The sequence below is a fragment of the Setaria italica genome, chromosome IX, assembly GCF_000263155.2.
Source record: "Setaria italica strain Yugu1 chromosome IX, Setaria_italica_v2.0, whole genome shotgun sequence".
Classification (NCBI taxonomy): Eukaryota; Viridiplantae; Streptophyta; class Magnoliopsida; order Poales; family Poaceae; genus Setaria; species Setaria italica.
The window spans coordinates 15,152,500-15,163,966 of record NC_028458.1 but is presented as its reverse complement, the minus strand read 5'-3'; the positions used below and the strand labels follow the sequence as shown (position 1 = coordinate 15,163,966).

General features: G+C 47.9%; 3 protein-coding genes across 4 annotated transcripts; 2 read left to right on the top strand and 1 right to left on the bottom strand.

Annotated features, from left to right (window-relative positions):
* The first annotated feature begins 789 nt into the window (after nucleotides 1-789).
* LOC111255870 (putative ripening-related protein 5) lies at nucleotides 790-1,554 on the top strand. The gene has a single exon (XM_022823465.1). The coding sequence runs from the start codon at nucleotides 853-855 to the stop codon at nucleotides 1,426-1,428; it is 576 nt and encodes a 191-aa protein (XP_022679200.1). The 5' UTR covers nucleotides 790-852; the 3' UTR covers nucleotides 1,429-1,554.
* Nucleotides 1,555-3,098: 1,544 nt separating this feature from the next.
* Nucleotides 3,099-7,427, bottom strand: LOC101756609 (CDT1-like protein b). Of its 2 annotated transcripts, none has more exons than XM_004982709.3 (8): nucleotides 7,221-7,427; nucleotides 6,101-6,459; nucleotides 5,889-6,008; nucleotides 5,568-5,796; nucleotides 4,692-5,336; nucleotides 3,847-4,042; nucleotides 3,668-3,758; nucleotides 3,099-3,533 (listed from the first exon to the last, which is right to left on the bottom strand). In XM_004982709.3, the coding sequence occupies exons 2-8, from the start codon at nucleotides 6,442-6,444 to the stop codon at nucleotides 3,476-3,478; spliced, it is 1,683 nt and encodes a 560-aa protein (XP_004982766.1). In that variant the 5' UTR covers nucleotides 6,445-6,459; nucleotides 7,221-7,427; the 3' UTR covers nucleotides 3,099-3,475. The 2 variants fall into 2 exon arrangements, with proteins under 2 accessions (XP_004982766.1, XP_012704179.1); XM_012848725.3 differs by having other exon boundaries at nucleotides 7,225-7,427.
* A 192-nt stretch (nucleotides 7,428-7,619) lies between these two features.
* On the top strand, nucleotides 7,620-11,214 carry LOC101757022. Its single transcript, XM_004982710.2, has 3 exons — nucleotides 7,620-8,538; nucleotides 8,800-8,966; nucleotides 10,764-11,214. The coding sequence occupies exons 1-3, from the start codon at nucleotides 7,636-7,638 to the stop codon at nucleotides 10,969-10,971; spliced, it is 1,278 nt and encodes a 425-aa protein (XP_004982767.1). The 5' UTR covers nucleotides 7,620-7,635; the 3' UTR covers nucleotides 10,972-11,214.
* The last annotated feature ends 253 nt before the right edge of the window (nucleotides 11,215-11,467 follow it).

The following is an 11,467-nucleotide window of genomic DNA, read 5'->3' as shown; positions in this document are numbered from 1 at the left end:
TCAATTTTGTTTAGAAATTGTGCATGGGATTAATAAGTAACCTAAATAAATGAGTACGGACTTTCGTTTGATCAACGTAATGAAAAAACGGTTTATTTTAGTTTTATACAATATCTGTTTTTTAATGTTATACCTTATTTCACTTACGAAAACTTAATTTCATCTGCAAATACTCCTTGGTAAAAGCAAGATTTATTTCAAATTTATTATGCCAAGTAAATTTTAAACATTCAAATACTTTTGAGCCTTTGTTCATGTCGCTGTGTCAATACCATGTCACCGAACACCCTAAATTTGAGCCAATGTTGAAATTGAAAAGGTAGTGGGTGTAAAATGGGCTTATGTAAATGAATAGCTTATTGTCCTCCATAGCTGCTGGAGAAGCAGACATTGCATCTACCTATGGTGGAAATCAGTTGAGTGCGTATACTCAGTTCATGACAAAGTGAAATTAGCATGGAAAGGAGCGGTTTGTTAGCGTGTTGGCTAAAACCGAACTCACAGTTTTTTTTAGAGTTTTACTAATTTCCGATATGATTTAGATCCCGTGTTGTTGTGTAGAACAAATCTTCTCCACATGTTCACATCGAAAGAGTTTAAACCATTTCATACGGCGCGGCGAAAAGCAACTAGTTGGTCACCGGATTGCCGTCTCCGGTAATCACATCCATCAAACCATTCGTTACGTCATGGGCATTGGTGCAAGTTCATACTACTGTAGCAAGCGGAAAGGCCACTATATAATCCCATGCACGACTAACCTCAATCACCTCAAAGCATCTAGCAAAGCAGAGCACAGGAAATAAGAAAAACAGAGTGAGCTTAAGCATTTCCTTTTTCAGGGAAGGAAAGATGGTCTCTGCCAGAGCTGCAGCCGCCATGGCGATCTTCGTCCTGGTTGCTCTCTCCACCTCCCACATGGCGTTCTCCCTCCGCCCCGGCGCCGGCCTCGGCGTGTGCCGCGCCAGCGGCTACCTCCCCGGCCGGTCCGGCAACTGCGAGAAGAGCAACGACCCGGACTGCTGCGAGGACGGCAAGAAGTACCCGCAGTACCGCTGCTCGCCACCGGTGACGGCGAGCACCAAGGCCGTGCTGACGCTCAACAGCTTCGAGAAGGGCAAGGACGGCGGCGGCCCGTCGGAGTGCGACAACGCGTACCACAGCGACGAGGAGAAGGTGGTGGCGCTCTCCACGGGGTGGTTCAGCAACATGGCGCGCTGCGGGCACCGCATCAAGATCTCCGCCAACGGCAACTCCGTGTACGCCAAGGTGGTGGACGAGTGCGACTCCGTCCACGGCTGCGACGACGAGCACAACTTCGAGCCGCCCTGCGACAACAACATCGTCGACGCATCGCCGGCGGTCTGGGACGCCCTGGGGCTCGACCAGAGCCTCGGCATGGTGGACATCACATGGTCCGAGGAGTGAGAGCCTGTGATCGGGTTGTGTCTGCTCTATCTGGTGTCACTTGGCACATGCTGTGTATGTAGAGGATACATGTCTTGGGCTCATTGCCTGCATTAGCGTACTGTATGCCACGTCATTACTGCATATATGGAATAAATAGTGCATACAGCATATAGTGAGCACTAATAGTGAACGCCCCGCGTCGCTCCTCCTCGGGGAGGCGCCGGGGGAACCCCAGCACCCGGCGCCGCCGCCCCTTTGAGCGCCGCTCCCCTCCTCTCCTCGCTATCACCCGAGCGGCCACCAAAAGCCTGCGCGGCCACAAGGAAGGCGACCGCGGGGCCACCACCCTCCTCCTCTCCTTTCCTCCCCCTCGCGCTCTCTTTGGTGGCTGGCCTCGTCCATGACAGCGGCGGTTGGCTCGGCCGTCCGCGACCAAATCCGCCCAGCACCCCTAGCTACCGAATCTGCTACCCTGGGGCCTCGGTGCGTCGGGGACACGTGCCGGTGGCTGTTTCTTGCGGAGGCGGCAGCGGAGCCCAGCTACGGCAGCGCTGGCAGCTGGCGCCGGCGTGCGGCGTTGCCCAGCAAGGGCGGCGACCGCAGCCGGCATGCAGCATGGCTCGGCTACTGCGGTGTCCACGGCCGGCGGCGGCCGATTTTCTCCGCTGCGACGGCATCCGCGGCCGACGCACGGCGGCTGCTCTTCCGACAGCAGCGGCGGTGCCCGGCTACGGTGACGCGTGCGGCTGGAGCACGTTGACTGACTGCGGCAGTGCATACGGGCGGCGCTTGGTGTGGTCCGGCGGTGGCATCACCCAGCGGCTTCATGGCGCACTGAGGCTGGGGGCACTGCGGCGGCCAGGCCCTCCAGTGGCGTCGCGCCCTGCCCTAATAGTGGGCGAGCTCCAAGGTGCCAGCGTACATTCCGGTGCGGCCGGCGGGTTCCAAGGTGTCGGCGTCTGTTCAATCTGTGCAGCGGTGTGTCAGCGGCACTGCGGTGGCGTGGCCGACAACGGTTTGCTCAGGCGTATGTCAGCGTCGCTGTGGTGGCATTGTTGGCTGCGGTCGCGTGGAGGCTCACCAGCAGTACCATGGTGGTGGGGCTGGTGGCGCGGGCTGTCTCTTTACATCACGGTGACGCGGGTGAAAACCCATCCCTCCTTTGGACGACGTGGAAGGCGACTTCAAGCATCTCTGGCTTGGACCTTTGGCTCCCGTCTGGGGCCAACGACAAGGGTCCTAGCGTTCCTTTCTTTTTTTCAAAAAAAAAAAAAGAGGACCCAGTAGGTGGCGTTGGTTGTGTGGTGGCTCATGTCGGACATCCCAATCCGACCGAACAGAATTCGTGGAGGCTCGGGTGATGTACCAATCTGATCGAGCAGAGTTTTCACTAGGGCTCGTATCGATGTCCCAATCCAACCGGCTATCCAACCGGCTGATGTTGTGTGGTTGAGTAAAGTTTGAGTAGTGCGTTGACATGGTACGGCGTGGGTTGATATCCCAATCCAACCAGTCAACTTATTCTTCTTTTTAATATAATTGAAGGCTCTCCTGGTTCGTATAAAAAAAATAGTGAGCACATGCGCTTGACACCAGTATTACAGAGGTTAACATGTGCATGCCCAGTAAGAACCTGACAGAGCAGCAAACATAATCTAGTACTTCTGCATTTTCCTGAGCAAATATCAGAGATGCCAAAGGGCAATTGAATTCCGCGCAGATTCTAATGTTGACTTCTAGCACCACAGAAAGCTCACACAGCAGTACGTGGCAATTGGGATGCATGAAATCTGAGCGCCAAATTACACCCAGGTCTGAATTCAAGTTTCATAACAATTTTAGCATTGAGCAGGTCAACAAGGACACAGATTGCACTGAGGAACCCCACCAGCTTCTGTTGCTATACTCAATATTTGAAGTCGAATCAGACAAGAGCAAGGGCAATCCAGAGGATTCTATGACTATGATGGTAAATTAGCTAATGCGGCTGCTTCATGGGTTCTTAGTGGTACATACATAGTAGTATCAGGTGCACTCTTCAGCTTTGAACCGATGGCAGCTATTCTCATACGGGTTCTACAAGCCTCGCCCGAACAGAATTCTGATCTGTTATTGGTTCAATGCTGCCAAGAAAATAAAGTAATATGTTAATATTCCCTTCAAAATCTCATAAAAGAAAAGAGGATGCTTGCTAGTAATATGAAATAATATAGCTCAAGGACATGCAAACAAAAAGGGGGATGCTCATGCAACTTGCCTGTAAAGTATTTCTCCTTCATTTATCACCTTCTTAGATATCCAATCAGGAGCCAGACCCTCTAAAATATGCAGCTGCTCTTCTATCTCCCCTGTTAAGAGAAAATAAGATAACACATAGTCAGCATAGCTCAGCTAATATTAACTATAATTTGGAGTTATTACACTGATAATCATTACCAGTCTCTTCTATCTCCAAATTATTGGCAAGAATATTGTGGAAAAGTTCTTGTTTTGTGATTAGGGAATTCTTGGTAGATCGTGAAATATCACAGACTATGTCAAATGTGGTACGGAGCGAAGCTATCTTTTCCTGGGTTTCAACTGGGTCTTGATTGGTTTTGTCTTTATCAGTAAAGGAGACAGGTTCCTTCTCCTGCAAGGAAAAAGTCACATCAAACAAATGAATTAGCTTCGAATTCTTCAAGGCTTTCTTTATTTGATAGGTAAATTCTTCAAGTCTTTCCAACTGTTCAACAAAAGAAATAAAAAGAGCAGGAAACAAGACATCTATTGACTATACAGCATACGCTATAACCTAGAAATTTAAGAGTACATTATTTTTAATAGTTTGTAAATAAAAGAAACAGTCATTCTGTCTGACTAACCTATCCCTTCACCTCAGGGTATAACAATTCCAAGTTCATTAGTAAGCTATTGCTGGTTATTAGTAATTTGATGGCTAATTCACTGCCAACACTCTAGGTATTATTGAACAGTCGCTTATACCTATTTCCTGATTATTGTATTAGATGAAGGTAGTTAAGAAGTCTATTTGACACAACCCACAATAGAGCTGTTTACCAATCCTATGATAAAAAATACAAAGTTAAATGCAGAGAGAGCTGCCCACAGTAGTTTCATTGCACATTAGGTTTTTCTAGAAATCAGAATCCAAGAACAACCATTTGTTATCTAATTTAAGCTATCAACTATGGCATTTGTGATCCCCAGAATGTAGTTATTATGTGCTAATCCATATAAAAAATACAATTCTATGTGATGGGTAGAAATCAGATCAGTACCTCTAATGACTTATTGGAACTAGATGAATCTTCTGAGAACATGTTCCTTTTAGCTGTAGCCTCATGTTCCATACCATCATCATAAGACAGGCTTCCTCCTTCAAATTTCAACGATGTTTTCAGTGATCTGCGGGCTGAACCGGCTGAACGTGGTCCAGAAATGTGTCCACATGTGGCCTCAAGTTTCCCAAGTGGAGTCAGCAACGGCCTTTTTGGTGTCTGCATTGCTGGTGTTCCAGCCAAAAATGGTGACTCTGAGGTCCCTTGTTTTGGCGTGCTCTCTGGACAACAAGAGATCAAATGGCGATTGGGGGTAGCAGAAATTTCGTAGTTCACTGGAACTGGAGCATTTGTATCTTGCTTTTTAGGGCTTCTGTTTATCCCTTCTGTAACATAAGCACTGACAGAGCTCAGTTCTGCTGGATCAGAGAGCAACTGAGTCTTTTCAGTTCCATCAGCAACGATTTTCTGTGACATGAGTTTTTGAAAAGATTGTGGGAAGTGGGAAGCATATAACAATCCATCCTCAGTGGTGCCCTGCAAAGCTGGCTCAGTAGCATGTCCATTAGGCGCCTCAAGATATAACTTCTCCCTTGACCTTGAATTAAAGGGTCCTGGTAGAATTGCCTCGGGAATCTCTGTACCCTGCATGTATAACAATTGCAACTAGAATGCTCAGTGAATTATCATGGTCTGAAGACTAACGTAATCATAAGTGCATATGTGTCACCTAAAAAAAGGCTCATATAAGTTCACTTGGGATGAAAAGACAGAATTAAGTTGAGGTGCTCTGAGCAAATTAAAGGAAATATCCTACAGTGAAACTCTATTAATTAACAATTACCTGAGCAACGACTAGTAAATTAAGTTTAGTACCTTATGATGAGCATCCAAAAAACTCAAAAGCTTTGAGTAAAAAGCCTCGCAGATTGCCATTGATGGAGACTGATCAGGACTTGTGCATTCCACAACATCCATGACAAGTGTGATCTCCATATCAGCATACATGCATAGGCTTTTCTCATCATGTAAGAGTATCCTCTTTATCTGGATTGCTTCTGGAAACAAATGCTTCATCTGGGCCAAGTGACTGTATGAGAACGTCCTGTAATGCAGAAAGACTATCATCCAACTGCAACAAACAAACAAATAAAAACTGGTAATAATCCATACAGATAGTTTCACTGTCATTACTACCTCTTTGTGAGTACTTCCACCTGGGTGGCAATATTATTAAAAGTAGTCATCTTCTTCCGTAAGCGTAGCAACCTTATAGAGCTCTCCATTCTATTGAAAAGATTCAGCAAATCCTTGTGTCTGCCATTGTGAATAAGAAAAACAAGGTGGAAAATCAGATGCTAGAGATATGAGATGCATGATATACTGAGATAAAAATTAAAATGGCTCACTTCTCAAGGAGTTCAATGCTTCCTGAAATCAGAGATCGGCAAACATCAGGTGAAACACTGTCATTATAGCCTTCATCATCCGTGTCATCCTCATCTTCCCCCAGCAGATTTGCAAATCTGTCTTTGTACCTCTCTGCAAGCAAATTCCTTGCTAGTGAACTCACAACGACCCCTTTGCTTCTAGATTCAAGCTTCTCTGGAGTGGGTGATTCAATTTTGCTTCCAGAGTCTTGCGTGTCAGCATTTATCTTGTGTATTGTTGCAGGACTACTAGAATCATTATCAGCAGACATCTGAGGCGATCCTTCCTCAAGGTCAAGCTGAGTAGTATTCCCCTCGCTCATTTTCAGATCCAATCGCTACAATAATGGGATCGTAAGTTATATGCTCCAAACTAAATCGAACACAAATGCAAGATGCATAGAAGGACATGGTTGAACTGCAGACAGTAGTATGATACAACATTATCCAAGAATAGCAAACATCCACTTGTATGGTCATACCCATACCCTCTATCCCCTAGTAACACTAAGATATTCCAAAACCATCTAAACACTATTACTCCAGTAAAACCTATTTACTACAAAAGATAGAAATCACAAATTCTCTACTCATGGAAATATAGACCAATCTGTGGAAGACAAATCCAGGGCTTTGCATCCACCAGAATTCAGTGACAAGAATATTGCATTGCAGAATGCGAGCTATCTTAATTCCAAATATCGCAATGTAAGCCTCAGGAAAAAAAATATACTGGTCAGAGATATCTACAATCTACTACTACTATGAAGTGTGCTAAATGAAAATATGAAACTCCATCTTCAAAATCCTAGACGTCTGCAAAACAGTTTAGCCTAGTAACTAAAAAATTGAGTGAAAACTGCTCAGAATTCCGCCAAACCCTAGACGTTTCACTATGACAGGGCACAACAAACTACTGACTAGACAAATCACCGCGCCACTCGAACCAAACGTCATGCGACTGCGGAGGCGAAACTAACACCACGCCGGCAAGCGCCTGGGAGAGACCCAACAGCGCATCCGAGTGGGAGACGAAATGAAAGCATAGCATAATTCGCAAAAGCACAGGCAAGCATACGACCAGATCTCAGAAGCTCACCTACAGTTAGAGCTCGCGGCGGGCTCGGCGTCCAGATCCGGAGGATACCAGCGCTTCGGGGGAAGAAATCACCGCGGGAGTCACCCGGCGGCGGCGGAGTGTGCCGTTGTGGAGAGCGGAAGCGACGAGGCGAAGCGGCGGAAGCCAAGGAGGCAAGGCACGCCGCACCGCACGGTGCGCTTCAAACAAAAATGACGGACGGGGAAAGCGAACGCAACGCAAGTCGAGCCCAACGGCTATATTTGTGGCCTCTTTATACGCAGCGTCAGCGAGGACTCGCATTGGCGGCCATTTTGTGCCTACCGCTTTCAGCCCACACGTTTTGCTGCATCTGGGCCGGCGCATTGCAGCCCACGAAACACTTGCACGTTTCTCTCACCTCGGCCGAACCCGGATCGCAGCGACCAGCGAGAAAATGGATGCACCGCAAACGTGCGCCGCCGGCTCGGAGCTGGAGCTCGCGCGGGCGCGGTGCGGCGCGCTGCGCGGCCGCCTCGCGTCTTCGCCCGACCTGCCACGCCAGCCCGCGCTCCGCTCCCTCCTCCGCCTCGTCACCGCCGAGCTGGGGTTCCTCGCCTCGGCCCGCCCGGACCCCGCGGCGCCGCTCTCCTCCAACCTGCCCCACCTCGCCGCGCTCCACCTCCTCCTCACCCACCCGGCCGTGCGGAGCCCGTCCCGGCTCTCGCCGTTCCCGGGGGTCGACTTCGCCTGCGCCTTCCGCGGCCGGCCCGCGTGGACGCTCGTCTCCGCGAGCAACCCCGCCAGGCTCGCCTGGGCCCCGCGCGGGGGGCTCCGCGCTCGCGTCGCGGCGGCGCTGGATGCCGCGCGCGGTGCTACGCCCGCTACGCGACCCGAGAAGCTGCTCCTCGTCTTCTCCCGCGGCGTCGGCGCGGACATCGCTCTGGGACTCGCGGAAGGATTAGGGGCCGTGGAGACCGACTTGCTCGCGGAGTTCGTCGGTGTTTCCGAGGACGAGGATGAGGAAGGGTGGGTTGCCGTCAGCTTCAACACGAGTGAGGAGATGAGGAGCTTCAGGGCGTTCGAGATTGATGTTGTGGAGGGTGCTGGCGAGGTTTTTCTTCCACCGGAGGCTAAGGAAAGTACTGATGAGGTGGTGCCCTTGGATTTTGAGGGTGCATTTGGTGCCTTCATAGGAAAGATGTGGAGGGAATCGAGGGAGCTGGTGAATTTGGACACCACAGCGCTGGTTGCTATGGTTTCAGGGATCAGCAACGGCGGGGTGGGGAAGCTGATGGCTGCACCAGAGGCAGTGACCAGGGCAAGGTTCAAGTGCAACTACAAGTTCGTCATGGATCAGGTCATTTGGAAGCATTCGCTTTACAATACTGGAAGCTAGTGTTTCATACCCCAATTCTAAATGTTGTTGATAAGTTGTTAACCCCACATCAAACACACACTTAGTTAATTGTATCTTCAGAAATACGTTTCTGCAGTCCAAATTGATAAATGATAATAGAAAGAGTGAATTGCTATATTAGAGAATTGTACTTACAAAAAAAAAGTCCTATCATCCTATGCATTGGGTCTTGTATTGAATTATTTCATGCTTGCTTTGCAGGCACAATCCGAACTGCAGTTCCCAATACTCGTAGAGTTGGGGAAAGTAGTCGAGGGGAAGCAATGTATCATATGCGAAACTGTCAACTCGGAGTTCAAAGAAATTGTTTCAATGTGTGGTGGGGCTGAGGAGAAAATCAGAGCAAGATACTTACTGAAACAACTCACGTAAGTTCTGTTACATACCTAGTTTGGTTGTTCAAGATCCACTACTTTATGCCATGGTCTAGTAACTCTAATCTTGAATTTTAAGTGCAATTCTTCTGTTACCACAATATTGCATACAACATTTAAGACATAATACATCATTAGGTTTCCCTTCGAGAACTGACACATGATCAAGTTTATGAGCCAGATTTTTGTTCTTTCTTTTCCTATCTTTATGTGGATTTCATTTGTTGTGCATGTGGTGCCCAAATGTTGCTGTCAGATGATTTTATTTGTTCATCTGATCATCATATTGAGTGATATGCAGATGCACTGATTGATATGTAGTACTACAATATTGTTAGTAGTAAAAATACTTGATGGTTTGTCGTTTCACCTTGTATTTTGTGGACGTGTACTCCTTTACTGGCTGCCCAGTAAAATCTGGAGTAACTAGTAGGACTTAAATATAAATTGGTAGAACTGGTAATGCCATTTGTGTAGTTACTAGCAGAAATGCCCGTGCGTTGCTACGGGTCCTTACTTGCTCTCATGTTATTATTCGCTTGTACCTAATATGTTGGCTTCGCTTTACAATATGTTAGTGCGCTGTCCCTAGTAGTCATCTCTTTGCAAGTATAGTAGTAGAAGACATTTATGGGTGGTTTGATGCCATCTGTTTATTACATGGGACCCACACATGGAAATAAAAAAAAATCACCGCTTAACCTCCGCTCTATCCATTCATTTGATTTCCCCGTACTCATCGTCATCCAGCCAGTCGCTGCCTCTTCGTCCATCGGCACCACCCGCATCCTGCCCTATCCTCGCCGTCGCCCAGGCAAGCGCTCGTCCTCCCTATGCCTAGCCTCATTTCTGCTTCGAGCGCTAGGCCACAGCGCCTCTGGCCGCCATGAGCAGGAGTGCGTCCTCCTCTTCTTCTCGTTTCCATCCACCTCCCTTCTATAATCCACTCCAAATCATTCCAATCAAGTGCAAAATCGAGCCCCCAATTGCTAGATGCCCCCCTTCCTGGCGCCATGCCCTCGCTGGCACATGGCTCTACTTGGTTAGCTGCAAGGAGGCACTCGGCTCGTTATTTCCTTTCCGCTTTCTCCTCTCTCCTTCACCCCTTAGGTGCAGGTGGCGGGTAGGGCGTGCAGCTCGAGGGAGCAGCTGCCCGCCAGGGCGAGCGGCAGTAGTGCATGGTGAGCGCGGGGAGGGTTGGCCACACGAGCGACGGAGAGGTGGCACGCGTCCCGCACCGCCGTCGGCAAGCGTGCTGTGTGGGTGGGACAAAAGAAACAGGAGCAAAGGCTGGACCTCGGGTCAATTGCAGTAAAGTTTGGGGACCTTTTTGCAAAATCGTCAAGAACTATTCCAAGAACTGCGGGTTGATTACGAAAAAGTTGAGGAACTTTTTTGCAAAACAATCACGACGGTTGGAAGAAACAACCACACTTTAATATTAGGTAGAGACACTGGATTTGCTAAATTTGTAGATAGTTGAAATCTGCTTTAGCTTCTAGTAACCTTGAATGAAACAGGCAGCGGCTGCTAGCTTAGCTGTTTGGCCTGCCCTCTTCATCTGCACAAATATTTCGTTCTCCTATTCAGCTACTATTTTCATGTCCATAAAAAATACTATCATATCCAATAGTACGAGACCCGTGCTGGACTAGGAACTGTAATATTTTCTGTATGTCACTATTTATCATATCCGGTGTGGTTGGTGCTCGCAAATGGCCTTAATTTCATTCTTTTCCAACCACGCAACCAGTATCTTACAGAATACTGACCAATGCATTTTGCCTGCAGTATTGTCCCAGACAGTCCTTCAGCACGAATGATGGATCTTCCAACCACAAGGAAGCGCGCGATGAAGAACAAAGTTGTTTTCGGTACAGGTGACCATTGGCGCGCTCCCACTTTCACTGCTAACATGGGGTTCGTAAGGGCTGTTTCACAATCTGGTATGCCTTTGCTAACCATCGAGCACAGACCTCGGGCGTTGATTGGTCTGTGAGACTGTGACAGACGGGTTGGCAAAAACTAGGGTATGGGTGTTTCAGATCCAAGAGCTGCAATTCTGCCCCTCCTGAACATGAATCTATCTGAAGTTGTAGTTCCCTAATTTTAGTTATGCTATTCTTGGAACTGTGGTGCACAGTTGCAGTGATGTCTACTCCAATCCTGCTTGCTTTGTACATAACTGTATATGGTTCTGATCCACTGAAGTTTATTGGAGTGAGAATGGTGTGTTCATTTATCGTACTCTTACTATTCTATACTCCGTAGTATCCTTGTGAGTTGTGACGATCATAACATGTGGCACAAGTTTTCAAGTCTTCAGCATAACTTTGTGGATGAACGCAAACACAAATTAACTAGTCATACTCGTAAGAGAGAATTTCAGCTCACAAAAAACAATCTAGACTATTAAGCATCCTTCAGTTTAGAGTAGCTAATTACGTTGCGTCAAACCTACCATTCCACCAATAGCATTGTAGCGGTCAGTGGAG

Bases quoted from the DNA above. Each gene is read 5' to 3' on its own strand.
- LOC101757022 (XM_004982710.2), top strand. From the start codon at position 7,636: ATGGATGCACCGCAAACGTGCGCCGCCGGCTCGGAGCTGGAGCTCGCG. The intron at 8,539-8,799 runs GTCATTTGGAAG...CTTGCTTTGCAG, and splicing joins ACAAGTTCGTCATGGATCAG to GCACAATCCGAACTGCAGTT. The intron at 8,967-10,763 runs GTAAGTTCTGTT...TTTTGCCTGCAG, and splicing joins TACTTACTGAAACAACTCAC to TATTGTCCCAGACAGTCCTT.
- LOC111255870 (XM_022823465.1), top strand. From the start codon at position 853: ATGGTCTCTGCCAGAGCTGCAGCCGCCATGGCGATCTTCGTCCTGGTT.
- LOC101756609 (XM_004982709.3), bottom strand. From the start codon at position 6,444: ATGAGCGAGGGGAATACTACTCAGCTTGACCTTGAGGAAGGATCGCCT. The intron at 5,337-5,567 runs GTACTAAACTTA...TTATACATGCAG, and splicing joins TTTTGGATGCTCATCATAAG to GGTACAGAGATTCCCGAGGC. The intron at 3,534-3,667 runs GCAAGTTGCATG...TTTTCTTGGCAG, and splicing joins GAAGGAGAAATACTTTACAG to CATTGAACCAATAACAGATC.